Genomic DNA, 22,206 nt, shown 5'->3' on the forward strand with positions numbered 1-22,206 from the left:
TTCTTTTCGTATTTTTCCCCCCAAAGCAGTAGGGCATTCATCACACTGACTACAAAGCAGATTAGTTCAGACAATTTCTTGCCCTGCAACAGTTTGGCTTTTTCTCTTACTATGCAACTCAGCTGGACCTTTGCCCTGTATCTTTCTCTTTGACTGTTCAAAGTCCTTTCTTTGCATGCCAAGATATTCTGAGCCATAATAGAGGCTGATTGAACAGTTTGTCGTTAACCTAACCTATGCTGGGATTCTGCCGTTACTATAAAATGAACTTAATTTGCCACCGTGTAGTCCTGTGGACGGTGTCCGATCTAAACTAACTTGGCACAGAACAAATAATTGCTGTACCTTTCAACATTTCATTAACGCTCGTTAATATTTTGCATGTACACTCCTTTTTCCAAAAAAAGTCGTACATTTATTAAAATAATTAGTTACTACATTTGCACAATTTTTCTCAACTGGTGAATAATCAGTTTTAGAGCACTCTCAATTAAATGGAGGATGGGTATCATGTTTGTGTATAAAAAATTAAATTGCAAATGCTGGTTCTGATAAATTACTGGCTAAAGTCACAAAATGCTGGCCTTCTGTAAAAGGTTTGCCAACATTTAGCTTAGTGTTTCAAGTAACCGATAAAGATGATTCAAAACCATTGCATTGATCCCTCTTTATGGTTGACTGGAGTTTATTTTCAAGGTAAAAACGATGACTGCAGATGCTGGAAACCAGATTTTGGATTAGTGGTGCTGGAAGAGCACAGCAGTTCAGGCAGCATGTATCTGATGTGGTTGTGTAACAGTAACTTCCCCTTGCTAATAAGTGTCTATCAAGCTCAACTTGAAACGTTCGGTTGAGCATTCCAAAATCTGACCTACTTTTTAATTATTATTTTATTGATGCTAAGCTTTAACTAGGGTGGGGATTGCATTTGTTTTAAGAAGCAGAAGTGGGGGAGGCAAAGGTCTCTCTTTAAAGTGCACTGCTGATACCTAGGAATAATTGATCTTGATTTTTTTAAAATGCAACAGCTGGTCTGGGCCCTTACACAAAGAGGTTTAGAGGGAGAGATGGGTGGAAATGTTTTCGGTTTGAGATCACTGCAGGACTGGGTGAGGGGTAATGGTCTCGCTTTAAGGTCCATAGGGCACGGCTGCAGTCGGGGAAGGTCTTGCTTTAAGACACGTGAGCACCGTCAGTGTTGTCTCGCTTTAAGACGCACGGACGCGGTGGGGGGAGAGCGGCGAGCGGCTGCCGGGACCGGCTTCGGGTGAGTGTTGTAGCGGGTGAGCTCAGTGTTTGAGCCCGAGTTTGTACACGGGCCGGGGGTGCGGGGGAGGGAGGTTTGAGCGCTGCTAGCGCCGGCCGACGGCACTTTACCCCGGCCATGACTGTCACTCGAGGCCTGAGGCCTGGCCGGGGTTTAACCGGTTGCTGGGCCCCGGGCCCTCCCTCATCCCCGGGGGTTTACCGGCTGCTGGGCCCCCGGGCCCTCTCTCATCCCCGGGGGTTTACCGGCTGCTGGGCCCCCGGGCCCCCCCTCATCCCTGGGGGTTTGCCGGCTGCTGGTCGACGCTCTTGGATGTAGCCTTTCTTGGGCCGGAGGCCTGATCCACTATTTAGGAAAGGCCGGTGTTGAAGGGCCTGAACAGTTGAGAATGATCAGATTCCTCAGTCAATGTGTGTGTAGGCCGCTGGATCCCAGAGCTTTCTCCCCTGTGTTAACCTCCACTACTTATCTCCAGGTTCCTTCCTTCAGAGCACGGTTCCAACATGCTCGAATTGTTCAGACATTGCTACAAATTTATGTTTTCTTTGTGGTTGAAATTGTGATTCAGCATCAGAGATCGGTTTCTCTATTGAGATGAGGGTAAAGTTGGCTTTCTAGGATCTCCAGCCCCATCCTGCTTTGCCAAACAGGATTAACTGGACTTGATGCCCTGTTTATGTAACTAGGGATGGTCCCTGTCATTCGCCCTTTTCACATTTGGAATTGCTATTACACTTAACAAACCATTTATCTGCAGAAGAAAGGTTCAGAGATACTTGACAACATGTTGAGTTCCTATCCATTTTCAGACCTCCACAAAGATAATTCTGTGTGTGTTGTCAGGCAATATTTGGGTGCTGTACTAAATTATGTCAAAATATGTTCCTTTTTTTTATTTAAACAAATCTATTGATGGGATGTAGACAAAGTCAGAATTTAATGCCATTCCCTAGATAACTCAACGTGTGATGTTCTAAAGAAGGGTGACTGAACCTGAAATGTTTCCTGTTTTTCCTTCTCCAATGCTGGCAGACCAGAGTTTTTCCATCAATTTCTGGTTTTCATTTGCTTTCCAGTATCCACAGTTCTTTGTTTTTTTTTTAAACTGAACGCATTGATTGGTCCAGCATGCAGGAGCCTCGGTGTTTGCAATTGTCCAAAATGTTTGAGGCTTTCTGAGCTTGTTTCCTAATTCCTTCGCCTCCACCAATATACCCAATTCCTTCGCTTCTGCCGCATCTGCTCCCAGGAGGACCAATTCCAATACTGAACAACCCAGTCTTCAAAGACCTCAATTTCCCCTTAGACGTGGTTGACTATGCTCTCCACTGCATCTACTCCACTTCCCGCTCCTCTGCCCTTGAGCCCCGCCCCTCCAATCCACTGGTCCTCACCTACCACCCCACCAACCTCCAGATACATCGTATCATCCTTCGTCATTTCCGCCACCTCCAAACAGACCCCACCACCAAGGATATATTTCCCTCCGCTCCCCTATCAGCGTTCCGGAAAGACCACTTCCTCTGTGACTCCCTTGTCAGGTCCACCCCCCACCAACCCAACCTCCACTCCCGGCACCTTCCCTTGCAACTGCAACAAATGCAAAACTTGCGCCCACACCTCCCCCTCACTTCCCTCCAAGGCCCCAAGGGATCCTTCCATATCCATCACAAATTCACCTGCATCTCCACACATATCATTTACTGCATCCGCTGCACCCGATGTGGCCTCCTCTACATTGGGGAGATAGGCCGCCTACTTGCGGAATGTTTCAGAGAACACCACTGGGACACCCGCACCAACCAACCCAACCGCCCTGTGGCGGAACACTTTAACTCCCCCTCCCACTCTGCCAAGGACATGCTGGTCCTTGGCCTCCTCCATCGCCAGACCATGGCAATACAACGCCTGGAGGAAGAGTGCCTCATCTTCTGCCTAGGAACCCTCCAACCACAAGGGATGAATGCAGATTTCTCCAGCTTCCTCATTTCCCCTCCCCCCACCTTATCTCAGTCCCAACCCTCGGACTCAGCACTGCCTTCTTGACCTGCAATCTTCTTCCTGACCTCTCAGCCCCCACCCCCCCTCCGGCCTATCACCCTCACCTTAACCTCCTTCCACCTATCGCATTTCCCAATGCCCGTCCTCCCTACCTTTTATCTTAGCCTGCTTGGCACACCTTCCTCATTCCTGAAGAAGGGCTTATGCCTGAAACATCGATTCTCCTGCTCCTTGGATGCTGCCTGACCTGCTGCGCTTTTCCAGCAGCACATTTTTCAGCTCTGATCTCCAGCGTCTGCAGTTCTCACTTTCTCCTGGATGAGAGAGCAACCAGGGATGGGCAGGAAATGCTGACCTGGTCAGTAATACCCACATCATGTGAATGAGTGGAGCAATGTACCGTGGTGCTGGAAACCATTCAAGTAGTGTAGTAGCATAAAGGAATGTAGTGGTACTTGGGGACAATATAGTGAGGGGAATTGACACTGTTCTCTGCAGCAGATTGGTTCTATTGTACCAGGTTTCAGTACATCTGTTGAGAGGAGCTTTGTAGTGAGAGCAGAAGGATTGAGTTATGTTCCACACAAATACCAGTCACATAAGCAGGATAGGGAAAGAACTTTTACATAATTAGTGTGAGGAGCTAGGCACTAAGTTTAAAAAATGGGATCTCAGATGTAGTAGTTTCTGAATTATTCCCTGAGCCAAAGGCAAATAAGATTAAAGTGAATGTGTGACTGAAAGACTGGGAGAAGCATGTTCTGGTTTGTGGAACACTGGCAACAGTACTGGGGAAGTTGTAATCTATACTGTTGAGTCGACGTGTGGTGCTGGAACATTCCTGATGAAGAGCTTATGCTCGAAACGTTGACTATCCTGCACCTCGGATGCTGCCTGACATACTGTGCTTTTCCAGTGCCACACTTTTCGACTCTGATCTCCAGCATCTGCAGTCATTACTTTCTCCTGTTAAGACCAGCTACACCTAAGCTATTCTCATCCAGTGCTGCAGCATACCACATGATTAGGCAAGTGGAGAGGGTTTTTAACTAAGTCATGGGGCAAGGGATCGAATTTAGCAAGATATGATAAACCATAAAGTAGACACAAGGCAAGAGACATAGCAATTAAGGTGAGCAAAGATAAGTTGGTCATAAAAGGAAGGACTAAAGAGTACGCATGTAAATGTAAGTTGACAGAAAAAACCCTGAAAATAAATCCGGGTAAGCAAAATAAGTACAACACGATGGCCATTATGCAGATACAGTCGTGGGATGACATAGATTGCGACCTGAATGTTGAAAGCTGTAGGATGTTCAGGAAGGTCAAGAATATAGAAAAAAAATTGGAGTGATGTCTCTGTTGCACAAACAGTTTTTTATTAACAGTGAGGGATGACCTAAATTTAAGAAACCAAGAAGTTGGTTGGGTCAAGATGACAAATGGTAAAGACGAGAAGGCACTTGTGGAAGTGTATGTAGACTCCTGAACAATAACCCACAGGAGGATGGAGCAAAGAAAGCGAGAAATCATGAGAGCATGTCAGAAATATGCAGTTATAAACATAGGGGATTTTCATACACATACAGATCTTAGAAATCAGATGGGGAAAAAGTAACAAAACAGGAGTTCCTTTAAGGTTTGCAGAATAGTTTTAAGCATGTTTTACAATCGGAGAGCAGGCTGTACAAGATCAGGTATAAGCAAGGAGATGGGATTAATTTGCACTCTGATTGTGAAGATGCCCTGGATTGCAGTCATCATAATAAAATTGAATCCTACATCCAATTTGAGGGGGGGAGGTAGGAGTGGGCCCAAGGTGAACGGAATAGTCATTAGGGATATAGTGGCAGATTTTTAAGAGGAATTTCTTGAATATACAATAAATACATGCAAATGAGAATGAAAAATTCCAAAGGGTAGGACCGACTGTCTGTGGTTAGCTAAAAAAAGTTAAAATGACATGGAGTTGCTGGTGTTGGTCTAGGGTGGATAAAGCCAAAAATCGCACAACACTGGGTTATAGTCCAGCCATCTAGGTGTGTTTTAATACATTCACATCAGTTGTATGACCCTTTGATCTTTTTCTTACAAATTTGTGACCAATATATCCTCCGTCACTAGCACCTGAATAAGGAGTGGAGCTCCAAAAGCTTTGTTTTCAAATAAATCTGTTGGACTTTAACCCGGTGTCATGACTTCTTTTAAGTTAAAGGTATTCTTCTAAAGTATTTCTTTGTGCAATGTTAGATGGCAGATCTGAAGATTGAACAGCATATGAAATGCAGCAAAGAATGACTATTTTCCTTATTCATGTTTGAGTGCAAGAGAGAGCTGGCTAGAAATGTAAGAATAGATTTAGTCATAAAGATGTACAGCACGGAAACTGACCCTTCAGTTCAAGTCGTCCATTCCCGACCCAATCTAGTCCCACCTGCCAGTACCTGGCCCATATCCTTCTAAACCCTTCCTATTCATATATCCATCCAGATGCCTTTTAAATGTTGTAGTTGTACCCACCTCCACCACTTCCTCTGGCAGTTCATTCCATACATGTACCACTCTCTGTGTGAAAAAGTTGCCCCACGGATGGTAAGATTTTTGGTAGATACTTAAGAAGGAAAAGAGTTAACAAAGTGTTGGTCTTGGAGAACATGGAATGGTGTTAAAATCCCAGAAATGGGAGGAGGTAAGAAAATTGAGCAGGCAGGTAGGACTAGTTTAGTTTGGGATTCTGGTTGGACCGAGGGGCCTCTTTCTATGCTGGATGACTCTGTCCAGTGAAGTGATACTGTCCAAATCATTGGAGCTGCATCCTGACAAGTATCTGGGTCCTGCTAGAATTCATCCCAGGCTCTTACAAAAGTTACTAGTGAAGTGATTGATATTTCATTCTAATTTTGCAAAATTCTATGGATCTGGGAATGTTCCATTTGAATGGAAGATAGAGAATGTAACCTTGTATTCACAAAGGGAAGGAGATAGAAAGTGGGACACTACAGGCCATTACTTTAACATCCTTCATAGGTGAAGTGTTAGATGCCATTTTAAAAGAAAAGTCTGTTTGTATTTTTATTTCAGATCTCCAAAGTCTGCAGTACTTTTAGCCAAGTTTCTTCATGTTGCTTGAGTTCAGCTTCATTCGTCTTCTGTTCCCTGACTCCAGGACTCATTGTTTTTGTGTCTTGGGTACCAAACTAGGCAAAGTGCTTAATTCATGACTCCGCTACATTTTAGATGGACATAGCATGTCAGTCAGACCCTTTAGACTAACTCTTACTCGGCCAGTGGTTAGGAACAGCAGGGTATGGCTGTGAGTGAGGCAGGTGGAGGCATCCAGGAGGGAGAGTTGCAGGAGTCTCAGCCCTTATCCTTGTCCAGCAGACTGAAGAATATTGCTCCCTGTGTGGATGGGAATGGGGAATGCAGGGAGGATGAGCTCACTGACCACTGCACCGTGGTGCAGGGAGCCATTCAAATGGGGGGAGAGAAGAGAAATGTAATTTTGGAGAATATACCTGTGGTCACAGAGAACCTAAGTATGACCCTGATCGAGAGTCCTGAAGGTTGTGTTGATTGCCTGGTGCTTTGGTTCGGGATATCTCATCTGGGCTGCAGAGGAACTTGGAGTAAAGATCCAGTGGTCGTGGTCCATGTAGGTACCAATGATACAGGTAAAACTAGGGCAGAGGTTCTGCTAAGGGAAGGAGCTAAATTAAAAAGCAAAACCAAAAAGGTAGTAATCTGTGGATTACTACCTGAGCCATGAGCTAATTGGCACAGGGTCAATAAGATTAAGCAGGTAGGTGTGTAGCTCAAAGATTGTGAAAGAATGGGTTTGAATTAATGTGTCACTGGCACCAGTACTGGGGATGAAGGAACCTGTTCTGATGGACAGTCTTCATCTGAACCGTGCTGGGACCAGAGTCCAAGCAAATTGCATAACCAGAGCTGTAGACAGAGCTTTAAGCTAAATGATGGGGGGGAGGGTTCACTTATCTGGGAAATTAGACAACCAGAATTAAAAGAGGAGGTAAGAGTGCACGACTCGGGAGAAGTTAAGATCTCCGTACAGACACAAATAGGACACAGTTAGCAATCAAACTTCAAGTATATTGAGCAAATGAATGAAACTGTGAAGAGGGATGATTAATACAAGACTGAAGGTGTTATATCTGAATATACACAGTATAAGGAATAAGGTAAGTGAGCTTGTCACTCAGATCAAAATTGGCAGGTGTGATTTGGTGGGCATCACTGAGACGTAGCTGCAAGGAGATCAGGATTGGGAGCTGAATGTTGAAGGATATACATCCTATCGAAAAGATTGGCAGGTGGGCAGAGGGGCTTGGGTTGCCCGATTAATAAGAAATGCAATTAGATCAATAGTAAGAAACAAAGTAGGGTCAGATGGTGTAGAATCTGTGTGGGTAGAATCGAGGAACTGCAAGGGTAGAAAAACCCATAATTTGAGTCATTGTACTCCAAACAGTAGTCAGGAGCTAGGGTGCAAGATACACCAGGGGAGATAGGAAAGGCAAAGTTACAGTGATCATGGGAGATTTCAATATGTCGGTGGATGGGGAAAATCAGGTTGGTAGTGGTTTGCAAGAAAATGAATTTGTGGAATGTCTGCAAGATGGCTTTTTAGAAAAACTTGTGATGGATCCCACTAGGGAACAGGCAATACTGGATTTAGTGTTGTGCACTGAGGCATATTTGATTAGGGAGCTTAAGGTGAAGGAACCCTTAGGAAGCAGCGATCATAACATGACCAAATTTACTCTGCAATTTGAGAGAGAGAAAAGAGAATCAGAGGCAATGGTATTTCAGCTAAATAAAGGCACCCACAGAGGCATGTGTGAGGAGTTGGATAGAATTGACTGGGAGAGGGACCTCGAAGAAAACACGGTGGAACAGCAATGGTAGGAGTTTCTGGGAGTAATTCGGGAGACACTGCACAGATTCATTCTGAGGAAAAAGAAGCATGTTATTGGGAGGGTGAGGCAATCATCCCTGACTCTGGAAGGCAGGGACACCATCTAATCAAAGGAGAAAGCGTATAAATAAGCGAAGAACAGTGGGAAACCAGAGAATTGGGAAGCTTACAAAGACCAACAGAGGGCAATTAAAAAAAAATCAGGAGGGAGAAGATTAAATATGAGGGTAAGCTAGCCAGTATTGTAAAGGAAGACTAACTGTTTCTCTTTTGCTCTTTAGATATCTAAAGAGGCAAAATTGGACATTGGAAATGATGCAGGAGAGATAGTAGTCGGGAACAAAGAAATGGCTGAGGAACTGAGGAAGTTTCCCAAAACTTCAAGAGAGTGAGGGGGACAGAGCTGAGTATGGTGGCCATCACTAAGGGGAAGATCCAAGAAAAATTGAATGGCCTAAAGGTGGATAAATCAACTGGACCAGATGAACTACACCCCAGAATTCTAAGGGATATAGTGGAGGCATTAATAGTAATCTTTCAGGAATCACTAAGTTCAGGGAGAGTCCCAGGGGACTAGAAAATCACTAATGTAACACTTGTTTAAAAAGGGAGTAAAGCAGAAGATGGAAAGTTACAGACCAATTAGCCTGATCTTGGTCGTAGGTAAGATTCTGGAATCCATTGTGTAGGATGAGATTTCTGAACGTTTATGGTAAATTAGGGCACAGTCAGCATGGTTTCATCAAGGGGTGGTCATGCCTGACAAATCTGCTAGAATTCTCTGAGGAACTAACAAGCAGGTTAGACCAAGGCGAGCCAATCGATGTTATCTACCTGGACTTCACAAGGTCTTTGACAAGTTGTCACACAGGAGGCTACTGAGTAAGATAAGGGCCCATGGTATTAAAAGCAAAGTGCTAGATGGATAGAAGCCTGGCTATCTGACAGAAAGCAGAGAGTGGGGATAAAAGGGTCCTTATCAGGATGGCAGCTCAGTATTGGGACTACACCTTTTCACCTTCTACATTAACAATCTAGATGAAGGAACTAAGGGCATTCTGGCTAAGTTTGCAGATGATACAAAGGTAGATAAAGGGTTAGGTAGCATTGAGGAGATGGGGAGGTTGCAGAATGATTTGGGCAGGTTAGGACAGTGGGCAATGAAGTAGCAGATGGAGTACAACGTGGGAAAGTGTGAGGTCATGTACTTTGGGAGGAAGAATTGAGGCATAGACTATTTTCTAAATGGGGAGAAAATTCATAAGTCTGAAGTGCACAGAGACTTAGGAATTCTAGTTCAGGATTCTTTCAAGGTAAATTTGTAGGTTGAGTCAGTACTTAGGAAGGTAAATGCAATGATGGCATTTATTTTCAGAGGACTCGAATATAAAAACAGGGATGTACTCCTGAGACTCCGTTAGGCTCTGGTCAGGCCACATTTGGAATACTCTGCACTGTTTTGGGCCCCAAATAGCAGGAAGGATGTATTGGCTTTGGACCGTGTGCAGAGGAGTTCATGAGAATTGTCCCAGGAATGGACATATGATGAACGTTTGAGGACGCTGACTGTATACTAAATGGAGTTTCGAAGGATGAGGGGGGCATCTAATAGAAACTTACAGAATACTAAATTGCCTGGACTGAGTAAAGGTTGGGAAAATGTTTCCATTGGTAATAGAGACTAGGACCTGAGGGCATAGCCTTAGAGTAAAAGGAACACCTTACAATAGAGATAAGGAGAAACGTCTTCAGCCAGAGAGTGGTGAATCTATGGAATTCATTGCCACGGAATGCTGTGGAGGCCAGGTCACTGAGTATGCTTAAGACAAAGATAGATTGGTCCTTGATTGTAAAGGGGATCACTGGTTACGGGGTGAAAGTGGTTGAGAAACTTATCAGCTGTGATTTGAATCGTGGAGCAGACTTGATGGGCTGAATGGTATAATTTCTGCTCTTATGTCTTATGGTCTTATCCTCTGCCTTATGTTATGTTGGTTTATCAGTATAGCTCACCATTCTATTTGTTCTGTCTCAGTTGTAACACCTGTGTGTCCCCACCTCATGTCAGGAAAATCTTCAGTTCAATTCCCACCAGATCCAGATATATATCATAATATATCTGAATAGGTTGTTTGAAGTCTTATTATAGTGCAGTGATAGTGTCCCTACCACTAGGTTAGGAGGCCCAGGTTCAGGTCCCACCTGCTCCAGAGGTGTATAATGACATCTCTGAAGGTGTTGATTATTAAAATAGTCTAAATAATGTAAAAACAAATCAGGTCATAGAATCGTGGAATTCCTACAATGCAGAAACAGGCCATTCAGCCCATCAAATCTGCACTGATCTGCAGATCAAGACCAAGACCCAACCCAGGACAAAGTGAGGACTGCAGATGCTGGAGATCAGAGTAGAGTGGGCCCACCCTTGTAACCCTGCATATGTTTTTTTTAACGTGGCCAATCTGCCTCACCTGCCCACCTTTGGATTGTGTGAGGAAACTGAATCACCCAGAGAAAACTAACGCAGGCACAGGGAAAGCATGTAAACTCCACACACAGTCACCCAGGGCTGGAATTGAATCCAGGTCACTGGTGCTGTGAGGCAGCAATTCTAACCACTCTACCGTACTGTTATTACTCTGAACCAGGCAGCTTGGTTTTCAGTCCCACCTATGTAATAACATCTCTGAACAGGTTGCTGTAATTCTGTTCATAGATTTGTTTGCTGGGTTAATGAATGGTGAGCCGTTGATGGGATTACACTTAAGACATTTTTTCGCCATAACAGCCAGTGATACCTTTCATTTAGGCTTGGAAATAGTCCCATTACTTTTATCAGCACTGAAATATTTTCACACACAAAATGTTTGCTGATGAAGAGCTCATGCATGAAACGTTGACTGTCCTGCTCCTTGGATGCTGCCTGACCGGCTGTGCTTTTCCAGCACTATACGTTTTGACTCTGATTTCCACTATCTGCAGTCCTCACTTTCACCCAAATGTCTGCAGAGTCCAAAGTTATGCTTTCATAAGAAGGCTTATTCTTGACTTATCAACAGACTTAAGTTGAACTAGTCACCAAGTTTTAGATAGCAAAGTGGTGGCTTAGTGCATCTGGATGTTGCCATGCTCTAGGGGGGAAATAGCGATTAAGATCCTTTTACCACATCTATTGCTGTTCCCTGGCACTGTATTTATCAGGTTGCAATTTGACAGCATGGAATCAAAAGGCAAGATTGAAGGAAATCATTTGGACCATGGGATCTTGTTAATTCTTTCAAAGAACAACCATTGAATTCCAGTAAGTTTGTTTTCTTCCAAGTATATATCCAACTACCTTTTGAATGGAGCATGTCAAACTGAATTACTGTGCCATCATGTGCTGCATTCTAAATTCTAACCAGTTATTCTGTTTTCAGAAACAAAATCATGCTTCTCATTGTCAGCAGAGCTATAGTAGAGGAGGTAGAGCAATTTCACTAAGTATTATAATTCAGGCCTAACTGTAGTACAGATTATTTAACAAGTTTGTCTTGGACCTGGTGTTATGTAGTAGCAACTGATAGCCTGTCTGTACTGTGTCCAACTGTGCACTACTTACAGATGCTCCAATCACATTTGAAAGATGTGGAAAGATGGTATGAGCATCCTTCCTGGCAAGTTCTTTGCACTTTTGTCAGATTCATCTGGAGAGTGATGAAAGCAGCGATGGGGTTAGTGTCAATTTTCATTTTAACTTCAGGCCAAAAGCAAAGGATATCATGACATAGATGTTGGAACCTTAAACAGTATGAGCAGTTAATAAATAGGCAGCACTGCACTTTGCAATAGCAGTGATTTTGTGTATATATGCCTAGCTTGAGATTTCCCCCATGAGCGACATTATGCTGCCATGGTAAGTGAATGGTTTAAATCTTTCAAAGTGTGCACACACTAACAAGCAGGTAATCCAGCCTTTCAGATTGCTAGTGCTTTATCCCCATCCACCTAGTGTCTGAGGCAGGCCTATACAAACTAACTATAACAATTCCTGTGTGTTGTTTGATTGTAGTATTGCTACCATGGCCCCATGCTTTATGCTCATCTGATAAGAACTGTTGCCCACTTTGCAATTTGATTTTTTTTGTTCTAAAGTCAGTGACCGTGTAAAAATATTGGAAATTGCTATACTCAAGAGTTGTTAGAGTGTAAAGTCAGAGAGTGTGGAGAGAAACAGAATTGAGGAACTTTCCTTTTATTGTGGAAAATTTAGTTAGTGATATTAACTCCCAGTAGGGGTCAGTATTCTTGCAGCATCCTTATAGTTGTTCCACTATAAACCTGGCTGAGTTTGCACTGATACTTAAACCATTTTTTGGAGTGAATTAAATTCCCTTAATTGTAAATTACTTTTGCTCCCAATTTATCAGATTTACTTTTCTTGAATGTAAATTACAGCAATTGCATGTTATGTTTGATTTCTCAAAATAGACATTGTTCATTGGGTTATTTGGTCAGCAAATCCACACAATACTGTTGTTTTCTTGCAATTGGTAAATGCTCAGTGACATTGTGAGATCAAAGAGTGTTTGAAGTGCTCTTTTTTTTGGAATGTGATTGAAAAGTTGAAAGGAAACTTAATATTTCAAGTAGATTTTTATAGAAGTTGATTTTCTGAAGATTTTGTTCGCAAATCCTGTTTTGGTTGTGTTTTTGAGGGAGTTGTGTGGAGTTGCTGTACCAATTGAGATGGAGACAGGCAGTTTAAACGACAGTTTTGTGACTGTCAGGCTTTCAGTAGCAGAGACATTTGTGCCTTTCTTATTGACCAGGTATTTGATCAAAATGTACAACAGTTTACAACATACAAAGGTATATGTTGTACCACTATATCCAGTAGTGGTTAGTCTTTAGAGCCACAACAGTGTTAACCTTGTGAATGCCCTGCATACTGTAATGTTTGCAGCCAAAACATGTGAAACAATTAAATTATTGGAAGCAGTTACATGGTTAACTAATAGGTCAGGTTGAAATTTGTAAGATAGCATGGTCATTCAATGTTATTGAATGTGTGTGGGTTTTATTTCACCCATTTTCACTCTTGTTAAATTGCATCATGTGACACAATCTAGTAACTAGCCTATGCCTTGGACAAAAGACCAGTTTTCATAAGTGAGCATGAGTTGACAATTTGAGGAGACTGTTTAACTCTGGACCATTGTAACCAAGGCCAGCCTTGTTGTCAGCAAGAGAGATTGGGTAATTGAGAGTTGTGACTATGTCTCCCTTTTTAGCTCAAATGTGTGGAGATCAATTACACTCCAACCAAAAGAGCCTAACTCAATAGTTGAAGAATTGAATCTGTGACTTATTGATCTGTAGAAACTGGTTACTGTATATATGTTGTGATATTTTGGGAGAGTTATTGAAGGGAATTCTGTTTGGGGACAGTCTTAATTTCTGGCTTGTATTGCTTTAAGTAATTAAGTGTAATAGCTAGGTTATTCTAGATATTTGCTAGTCTTTCTCTTTATTTGAATGTTTGGCTTGAATTTGCTGTATAACTATCTAATTTGAAGAAATATTATTCTATAAATTAGTAGGGGGATTATCAACATTGGTAATGCTGCCATTGGATAGACTGTGTTGTGGTTCATGACTTCTGTGTTCCATGTGCTAAGCTGGTGGGCTGCAAGGTAACAGTTTTTATTTTTAAAGTGTTCCTCCATGATCTAAACAGGACTTCAGAATGTCTTTGAATTTAAACTTTTAGCTTCACTTTTGACCTTGATAAAATTACAGTTGTTAGGATTTGAAAAGCATCTATATATCAAGGTAGAAGTTGATTCAAGACATCTTGACACTGGTATTTCATTTGGTGATGCTGCATCTATCTTTTGGGTGGTTGGGATGGAGGAGTAATTTTAAATCTTCATTCTTCTTTTTATTTACAAAATCATTTAAAATTCGTTTTGGTTCTATATTTTTTCCATTTTGTTAATTGCTCCTATACAATATTCTGTTCAAAAATTTCAAATTAATCATGGATTTAGGATCATGCACTTTTTAAGGTGAAACCAAATGACATCTTGTCCTTTTGCTTTTGCAGGTATTGTTTTGCCGGCTTAACAGCTTAGCAAGTGCCAGCAAATTGTTATATTAACGAAAAGAATCTATTTCCAACACGATGAGGGTAAGTTTGGATGTTGAAAGTACTTGCTTCATTGATTTCATAACCATTGTAAATTCAGGTTCTTGCGAACAGGGAGGGCTCTTTCTTGCAATCTAAATGAGTTTTTCTCGGTCTTGCCTGAATTAGTTTATATTTTAAAGGTGCTTTTGCTTAACTCCCTGTTCCCAGAATTTTATAAAATGCTATTTTGGAATGAGTGGCAGAGAAATTTTTCACAACCTCAAATACCTGCAGTTGATTATTTAGCTCAATATCTATCTGTTTAGATATATTGCCTAATATTAACTGAAAATGTGAGGGTTACAGTTTGGGGAAAATTTTACCCAAACTGCTGAAAGGATGACCCGTGTGATCAAGTGCTGTGCTGATTTTGTTCTGCCCAATATTGTTGACTTCAGTCAACAGTGAAACCAACCTTACACCCAATCCTGTCTGTTTCCTGACCAGATGAGAACAATGTTAACTGTAGGGCAGTGTGTAAAATCAGGATACCTGTACCACCTAAGAAGTATGGTGAAAGTTGCAATTTGTGGCCCTTCAAATTTAATCCTATGCTTTATTTGTAAAGCATTACATTGGCAATTTAATGATTTTGATATTAGGTTTGCATGTATGTGTAGCTCTGCTTACTGTATTGCAGTTGACTGTAGACAAATTTTAAGGTTTTGTTTCTGGTTACAGATGCTGCATGCATATAATTTCTTCTTTAACTATACAGGAGCAATAATTATAAAATGCCAAGTGTTGAATTCTGCTGTCTTTAATCCTGAGCTATTTGGAGTCTGATTGAATCCCAATTCAAAATTTTAAATTAGGGTGCTTAACAGTTTTCGCCGTCTGTACCGTTTGTTCCTGGTAGTTAATTTGCTGTTTTGTCTAGCAAGTCATTGCTCTTCAAAAATAACCTGTGAAAAACTTGTGAGATTTTTTAATGAAATGCTATTTTAAAAAGTTTGCAGACGATAAGCGTGTAATTTCAGTAACTTATGAAACCTACCTGTCTGCTGCATCATTGTAGTCGCAGCAACCTTCAGTAATTCTGTTTTTGATTTCAGATGGATGTGGAAGAAGGAAAGGGAGGGACAGGCCTCCGCCAGTATTATCTATCAAAAATTGAAGAACTCCAGGTGACTGACCATGCTAGAAACAAACCCCTGGGAAGTTTAATTGGAGAAACAACTCAAATAAATAACTCAAAACCTCAAAACAGTGAAAATTGCTAATCTGTATTATGTAGTAACTAACTTCTTGCTTGAACTAATTGAAGTGAAAATGTTAATTTTACATGAATTTCATCAGCTCCTTCACAAGGATTTTTTTTTAAGAGGGATGCTCCTAACTTGGTTTGGAGGTGCAGTGGCAAAGCCCCTCACTATACCCAGCATAAATCAATAAAAAAAGCTTTGTTGCTTGTCTAGTCATGCAGTTTTAATCATGCAAGTTCAAGATCAGTTGCCAACTAAATTATGAAATAACTTCAATTTACCAACTGACTCTGGATTTTTATGTTGTCATCAACCTTTTTAGTGCTGCAGTATACATTTATTTACATTGAGAATTGGTTAAATATTTTAATGATTCCTTAGGCACTCCATCTAGTGTGTGAGAATTGATACCACCCTAAATGAATAATACTGCGCTTGAATGTTCTCGGTTAATATTTTCTTTCTGTTTCTCACAGCTTATAGTTAATGATAAAAGTCAGAACCTTCGACGTCTGCAGGCTCAAAGAAATGAGCTCAATGCTAAAGGTAATCAAATATGTTGTGGGTAAGGTGTTGAATTGGGATTATGGTACACCTCTGATCAGTGATATGTAAACTAAGCTTTTACTACTGTAAAAGAATTGAAAACTTAATTTGCAGATAGTAAAAGTCTGTCATTAGCTATTGCTTTACTTTATAAATCACACCAAGTGTACGACTAGTTTTGGTAAACGACAATGTAATGCAGGTAGAACTCATTTTGTGTAACGTATTTGATTACTTCTGTTAAATGAATTTTCATGCCCAACTTCATCCACCCACTTGTTGCCTTCTCCAATGTAGGTCGTCCTGACGGGCCAAAGGAATATATGTGGGGCTGGGGGTATTGATATAATTGGATAATTTTTGTATTTATCTTGGATTTAGTTTTGGTTCAGTGACTTTTAGTTTAACTGGAATACACTAATTCTGAAGTGGGTAATCAACCAGATCAATAGGGCAATCTATTATGTGTTCTACAGTTATTCAGAAAAGTCATGATTTTTTTCTTTATAAAAGAGAGCATAAAGGATAAATTTCTTTGCTTATTGATTGTCCTGAAAAATAATTTTCTTGGGTTCAGATGATGTGAAATGGAGGAGTAACTATGTCCTTTTTTTCTTGGTTTGAATCTGAGATTGATTTAATATATTTTTGTGAAAAGCGTTTTTGGGTGGTCTGTGGGATGATATCATTTTATGATCTGACCTTAAATAATACTGAAACTTGCATGAATGTAATTGTAAATGTTTCTTACAGTACGCATGCTACGGGAAGAACTACAGCTGTTACAGGAGCAGGGATCTTATGTAGGGGAAGTGGTGAGAGCAATGGACAAGAAGAAGGTGCTTGTGAAGGTAATTTTGCAATGTCTTATGCAAGTGTGTACCATAACAGATGTATTGCATACGTGTGCAATACTAAATAGAGAACTAAGTCCGATAATTTGAATCCTGTACAAGTTTATTTTTCATAAGCGGAATAAGTTTTGTAGCATCTCTGTTATCTTTTCCCAGGAGCCGGTTTCAATAATTATGTTTGATTATAAAACAATTCTGAATGACACATTCCTAATACCTGTTGGTCTAGAGTTTGACCGTTCAAAATGAGGATTTTAAACTAAAAATTGAAAATTTAAATATTGCACAGCATGATTAAATTTATGCATTGCATTGTCTTTTGAATGTCTTAATTTTCATTGAAGTTATCGATTCAAGATCTAAGTCACACCTGAAAGCGTGAGCATTGACTTAGTGTTCATATAAGCTATGACTATGAGTTTGATATAGTTTGTAGAGTTTGAAAGCGAGATCTAACATAGAAGACATACTGTCCAGCTGCAATCACTGATCAGCATTGAAAAAGTCAAAGGGACAAATTTCTAAGTTTTCTTTAGATAATTTTAAATTTTTTCTTTAAACAACAAACTTTGAGTGAAAAGAGCAGTACAGGTAATTTCCTATTCCGTGTACTGACCCTTAGACCCCAGAATTAAAATGGATATAATTCCGGGAGTATCTTGCATGGAATCTGAATGGTGCAGTGGAGGCTAATGGGGTGCTTGCTTGAGATAGCCATTGTTGTAGAAATGACAGGCATCAAAATTACATGAATGACTTCTGTTGTAGAATAGCTTTCCTCTCAAGGTTTTGTTGTCCTCATGTCCATTTAGTAATCGTAATAGATTGACGTCTGTGCCCCATCCTTGTTGACCACTCTGACTACTGTTTCTGCAGCAGTGTCTGAGAGAATGGAGTCTTCGTGTAACAGTTCAAGCAGATCAATTTCCTGTATTTGCGTATTTTCTTTTTCAAACACTGGTGAGGCTGGTGTGTGCTGCTTAGTGGAACATAATGTTCTTGGCACTGCTGCAGAAGATGAGATTCCACACTTAATCCTAAATGCCTGAATGATCAGTTATGTTAGTAGATTACAGGACTGGTTGCTTAATCAAATATTTAAGCTTTCAAATAATGGAAATAGGGTAGGACTTCATTAGGGGAATTGTATCTCTGCTGATTAATAACACTCTTGCTCACCTTGCTTCAAATAATGTAATACCTATAATCTTCCAAGTTGCTCTTTAGTTTTTTTAAGTTGCTGCTTACGGCATGTAAGGCATGTATTTGAGTAGGAATTATTAAAGATTCATCTCTGTTTTAATAATTGATGGGTGGTTTTAAATAGTATCCTAGCAGTAAGTGATACAGCTTGGAGCTGTAATGTATGGCCTCATGCAGTGTAAGGCAACTGGTTTGCATTTGAAACATTTTATTATCATTTTGTGAGTATATATTTAAGGGTCATTTATACCATCCTACTGACCAATAGCAACTTGTATTTTCATAGTACTACTTCATGTAAATGTGCTTAGGAGATCATGAGTTGAAACAGGCCACTATGGTCCAAAAGATGACTGATATGTAATGATCATTGTTAAAGAGGTAAATGTTTAGTGGAGGTGTCCAAAGTGACTGCCAGCTAGAGAGCTGTATGAAAATATCCAAAATGGAGTGAAATGATGATAATGAAAAATTGGAGAGGATATAAGGGAAGGCTGCAAATTTAAAAGGCATAAACTGGCATAAAGGGCTAGATGAGGTTGGAGGAGGAGGAGGAGGAACTAGAAGATGGAAGGAAATGCAGGTCAGTTTCTTGAATTCCCTGTGTAGAGGAAGGCAAAGTAGGGAAACATTGACCAAGATGATGGTAAAAGAAAGCAGGATTCCGGATATGGGAGGCAGAGTTTTGGACATATTGTTATAGTTTGTTTACGGTGAAATTTAGGAGACTGTGTCAAGAGCATTGGAAATTTGAATGTGGAGTTAATGATATGAATAGCATGGCAACTGACGGAAAAGATGCACTGCTGTGAACCGCAAAGTGGTAGTATCGGTGGTGGCTTCACTGTGGGGATTTGAGTTCTGCTTGGTGCACTAGAGTGAAAAAGCACAATTCAGGATGAGTGAGATGGTGGAATATCACTTAGAAAATTGGAGCAAAAGCCATTTAGCCCTTTTTAAGGCTGTGCTGCCATTCATTATGATCATGGCTGATCATCCAACTGCAACTTGTTCCTGCTTTCTCCCAATTCCCTTTTATCCCTGAGAGCTATGTTCAACTCCTTGAAAACATTCACTGGTTTGGTCTTGACCACCTTCTGTGGTAGAGAATTCCATAGGCGCCTCATTGGGTGAAGATATTTGTCCTCAATGGTCTACCTTGTTTTCTTAAACTGTGCCCCTGGTTCTGAATTCCCTAGTCATTGGGAACATTTTCCTGAAGTTACCCTATATAGCTTGGTTAAAATTTGAAAAATAGTTTTTGAGATTCTTTGTTCCTTTCTCACCCCATTCAAATTTTAGTTGTACCTCTCCCTTTCCCATGTATCCACATTATACTTTATCTGCCATGCATTTGCCCACTTAGCTTGTTTGAATCACAGCGAAGTATCTCTGCTTCCTCCATAGAGCTCAGCCTCCCACTCAGCTTTGTGTTGTCTGCAAACCTGGACATGTTATATTTAGTTCCTTCACTGTCTGCCAGCCAGTTCTGTATCCATGTGACTCGACGTGCATTAATCCAGTGGACTTTAATTTTACATTCTAATCTCTTATGTGAGGCCTTCTGAAAGTCCAAGTAAACTGCATCCACTAGCTCCCCCTTAACAACTCTACCAGTTACATCCTGTCAAAGTTCAATTTAATTCTGTACTGGAGGGTGATTCTGTGCTGTGGTTTTCACAGTGTGGGTTAGTGCAGTGGAACCTGAACTGCAAGCTAACACATTACCACCTTCACTGTCTAGCACAGTGTCATAGAGTCATACAACACGGAAACAGACCGTTTAGTCCAACCAATCCATACCGACCATAATCCCAAAACTAAACTATCCTACCTGTTTGCTGTTGACCCATATCCCTCCAAGAATTTCTTATTCATGTACTTGTCCAAATTTTAGATAGACCAAGGTTTTCTTGTGTATTCCAGCAAGGGAAAAACTCAATTTAGCTGAGAACAGTCTCTCTCTTTCTTCTCAAATGTCCATTCTCTGGGTCACATTATGCACAAGATCATAATTCAGTTTATTTTTTTGTTTGAATGGCATGTCTCCCTTTTTTTTTTAAGTGATTCAGTCTTAAGTTCTCTTCGTACACACACTTCAGGTGTGACATTCCATTGTTCCTTATCGGAACTCTGTCTAAAATCCCTGTGTGGATTACACAAGCATTGATTTTATGCTCTTCGTCAAGTTTTGGCTTGAATACCTTAAAAATAATGTCTTTTAATGGTTCAGTATCTGTTAATAATTTGGAGTTCTCCATTGTTATGATATTTGAAAGAAGTTGAGCAAATTTAGCTTGAAGAGGTCGTATTGCAGAATTTTCTTCTTTGTCCTCAAGGTTTATATCCGTCAGCAACTAACTGCATGACACTTTGGGAGGAGGAACTTTTGGATTTTGGAGCCTATAGGTGAGGAAGTAGCAAGAATCACAGCTGTGGGGGGAAAAAAAATTGGTTTGGTGTACAATTGACTAGGTATTGCTCTATCATACAGATCCTTGCCATGGTGTGACTAGTTCTCACTCACTTTTTCTACCGGCCAAGTTTTTAAATTTTTGGGGAAACACTATGCAGATGTAAAAAGTAGATGATTCTCTACAGTATGACAACTCTGGCCCACTTATACCTTGAGTTTGTTCATAATGGGATTGATTCTCTAGAGCTCCGAAATTCATGAGAAAACTTGGGATTTTATTTTTGATGTTTTACATTAGTGTTGATCATTTCACATCATTTTTGAATTAAAAATGAAAAGATTGTTAACTGTTTTTAGTCAGAATATACAGAACTTAATCTTGTGTTTTTTCTATTGTAGGTTCATCCAGAGGGAAAATTTGTTGTGGATGTTGACAAGAACATTGATATTAATGATGTAAGTGTGGGATTGCATCTGCAGATTTATTTTATACCTTGTGTCAAATTAAAAGTCTTCGAATATGCTAGCATTGATTTTTTAAAAATTGTCTGTATTGACTGTGAATTGAGTACCAGAAAGTGCTTTAAGATTAATGTACAGTCCTTTTTTAAACAGATTATCTTCTGAATAACTCCGAGCAAGTCATATTTTAATTTTTTTTAGGTGTGCTACCTTTTTGCATTGTATGGGGATTCAAAGGCTAGAGACTCGATTATAAAGATTTGATTTTTTTCATTGAAGCATGAGAACATAGAGGATATAAATTGGGTGCTGAAAGGAGTGATTTTAAAGGGCTACTAACACATTTAACATTGAATTAAAATGAAGTTAAAATTAGTCTACTTCAGATGAGGCTAAGAATTCTGTTGCATTTCAGTAGAATCCTGACAAAAATTGTAACTAACATTAGAATTTAACTAGATAGCTTTTTGCTCTGAATTTATTTATTTCGAAATGAGCGTGCTGTACTACTAACCTGGTGTACTCTGCAAATGCCATATTACTATTTTTATTCCAATTTGTATATGTAAAACAGTGTCTTTTAAATGAGTATGGATGAATTTCTAAATTGCTGCTTTAGACTCAGACAACCATGTCAGATTTTCCATTGGGTTAATTTTGAATTGTGAGTTTCCTTGATTACTTTCAGGACTTGGGAGATGCATTTGTAGAGTGCATTTTTCAGTATAAATGTGATTGTCACGTGGATGTTTTGGGGTTGAGTCACATCCAAGACAGAGAATACAGTAGGTCTGTGGAGTATGCCCATTTGGCTAATTTAATTAAGTTTTCGGTCTTGCATCAAATTCCTTGCAATCAAGATGATGTGTCCATTGCTCTTTGTAAAAGAAACTGGATTTGAATTTTGTTTTTGAATGTCTGGCATTCATGATGTGATAGGAGCACTAATTATTTTTCTAGACTTGGCTTACTAAGAATAAAAGATTGTTGTATATCTTTATTGACATTTTAACTTTTGATATTTCAAAGTGGATATCATCAATTCTGGGGCGTAACCTAACGTCTAATCTGGACCATCTGAATGAACCTCCCCAATTATGTCACACATTTCAATTTTCACTCAAACACCTTTTCCAATAAT

At 40.2% G+C, this 22,206-nt stretch overlaps 1 protein-coding gene across 3 annotated transcripts in view; it reads left to right on the forward strand.

Annotated features, from left to right (window-relative positions):
- The first annotated feature begins 1,112 nt into the window (after positions 1–1,112).
- Positions 1,113–22,206, forward strand: part of psmc5 (proteasome 26S subunit, ATPase 5) — a 38,205-nt gene continuing 17,111 nt past the window's right edge. Inside the window, exons 1-7 of one of the 3 annotated variants that reach the window (XM_072561688.1) lie at positions 1,113–1,267; positions 11,409–11,508; positions 14,296–14,379; positions 15,435–15,506; positions 16,061–16,130; positions 16,884–16,981; positions 21,003–21,059. In XM_072561688.1, the coding sequence (XP_072417789.1) occupies positions 14,374–14,379; positions 15,435–15,506; positions 16,061–16,130; positions 16,884–16,981; positions 21,003–21,059 (303 nt within the window). In that variant the 5' untranslated portion in view covers positions 1,113–1,267; positions 11,409–11,508; positions 14,296–14,373. Of the gene's footprint in view, positions 1,268–11,408; positions 11,509–11,810; positions 11,921–14,295; positions 14,380–15,434; positions 15,507–16,060; positions 16,131–16,883; positions 16,982–21,002; positions 21,060–22,206 lie in introns of all 3 variants that reach the window. The other 2 variants (XM_072561690.1, XM_072561687.1) reach the window with 2 other exon arrangements.

Source organism: Chiloscyllium punctatum, chromosome 42, assembly GCF_047496795.1.
Source record: "Chiloscyllium punctatum isolate Juve2018m chromosome 42, sChiPun1.3, whole genome shotgun sequence".
NCBI lineage: Eukaryota > Metazoa > Chordata > Chondrichthyes > Orectolobiformes > Hemiscylliidae > Chiloscyllium > Chiloscyllium punctatum.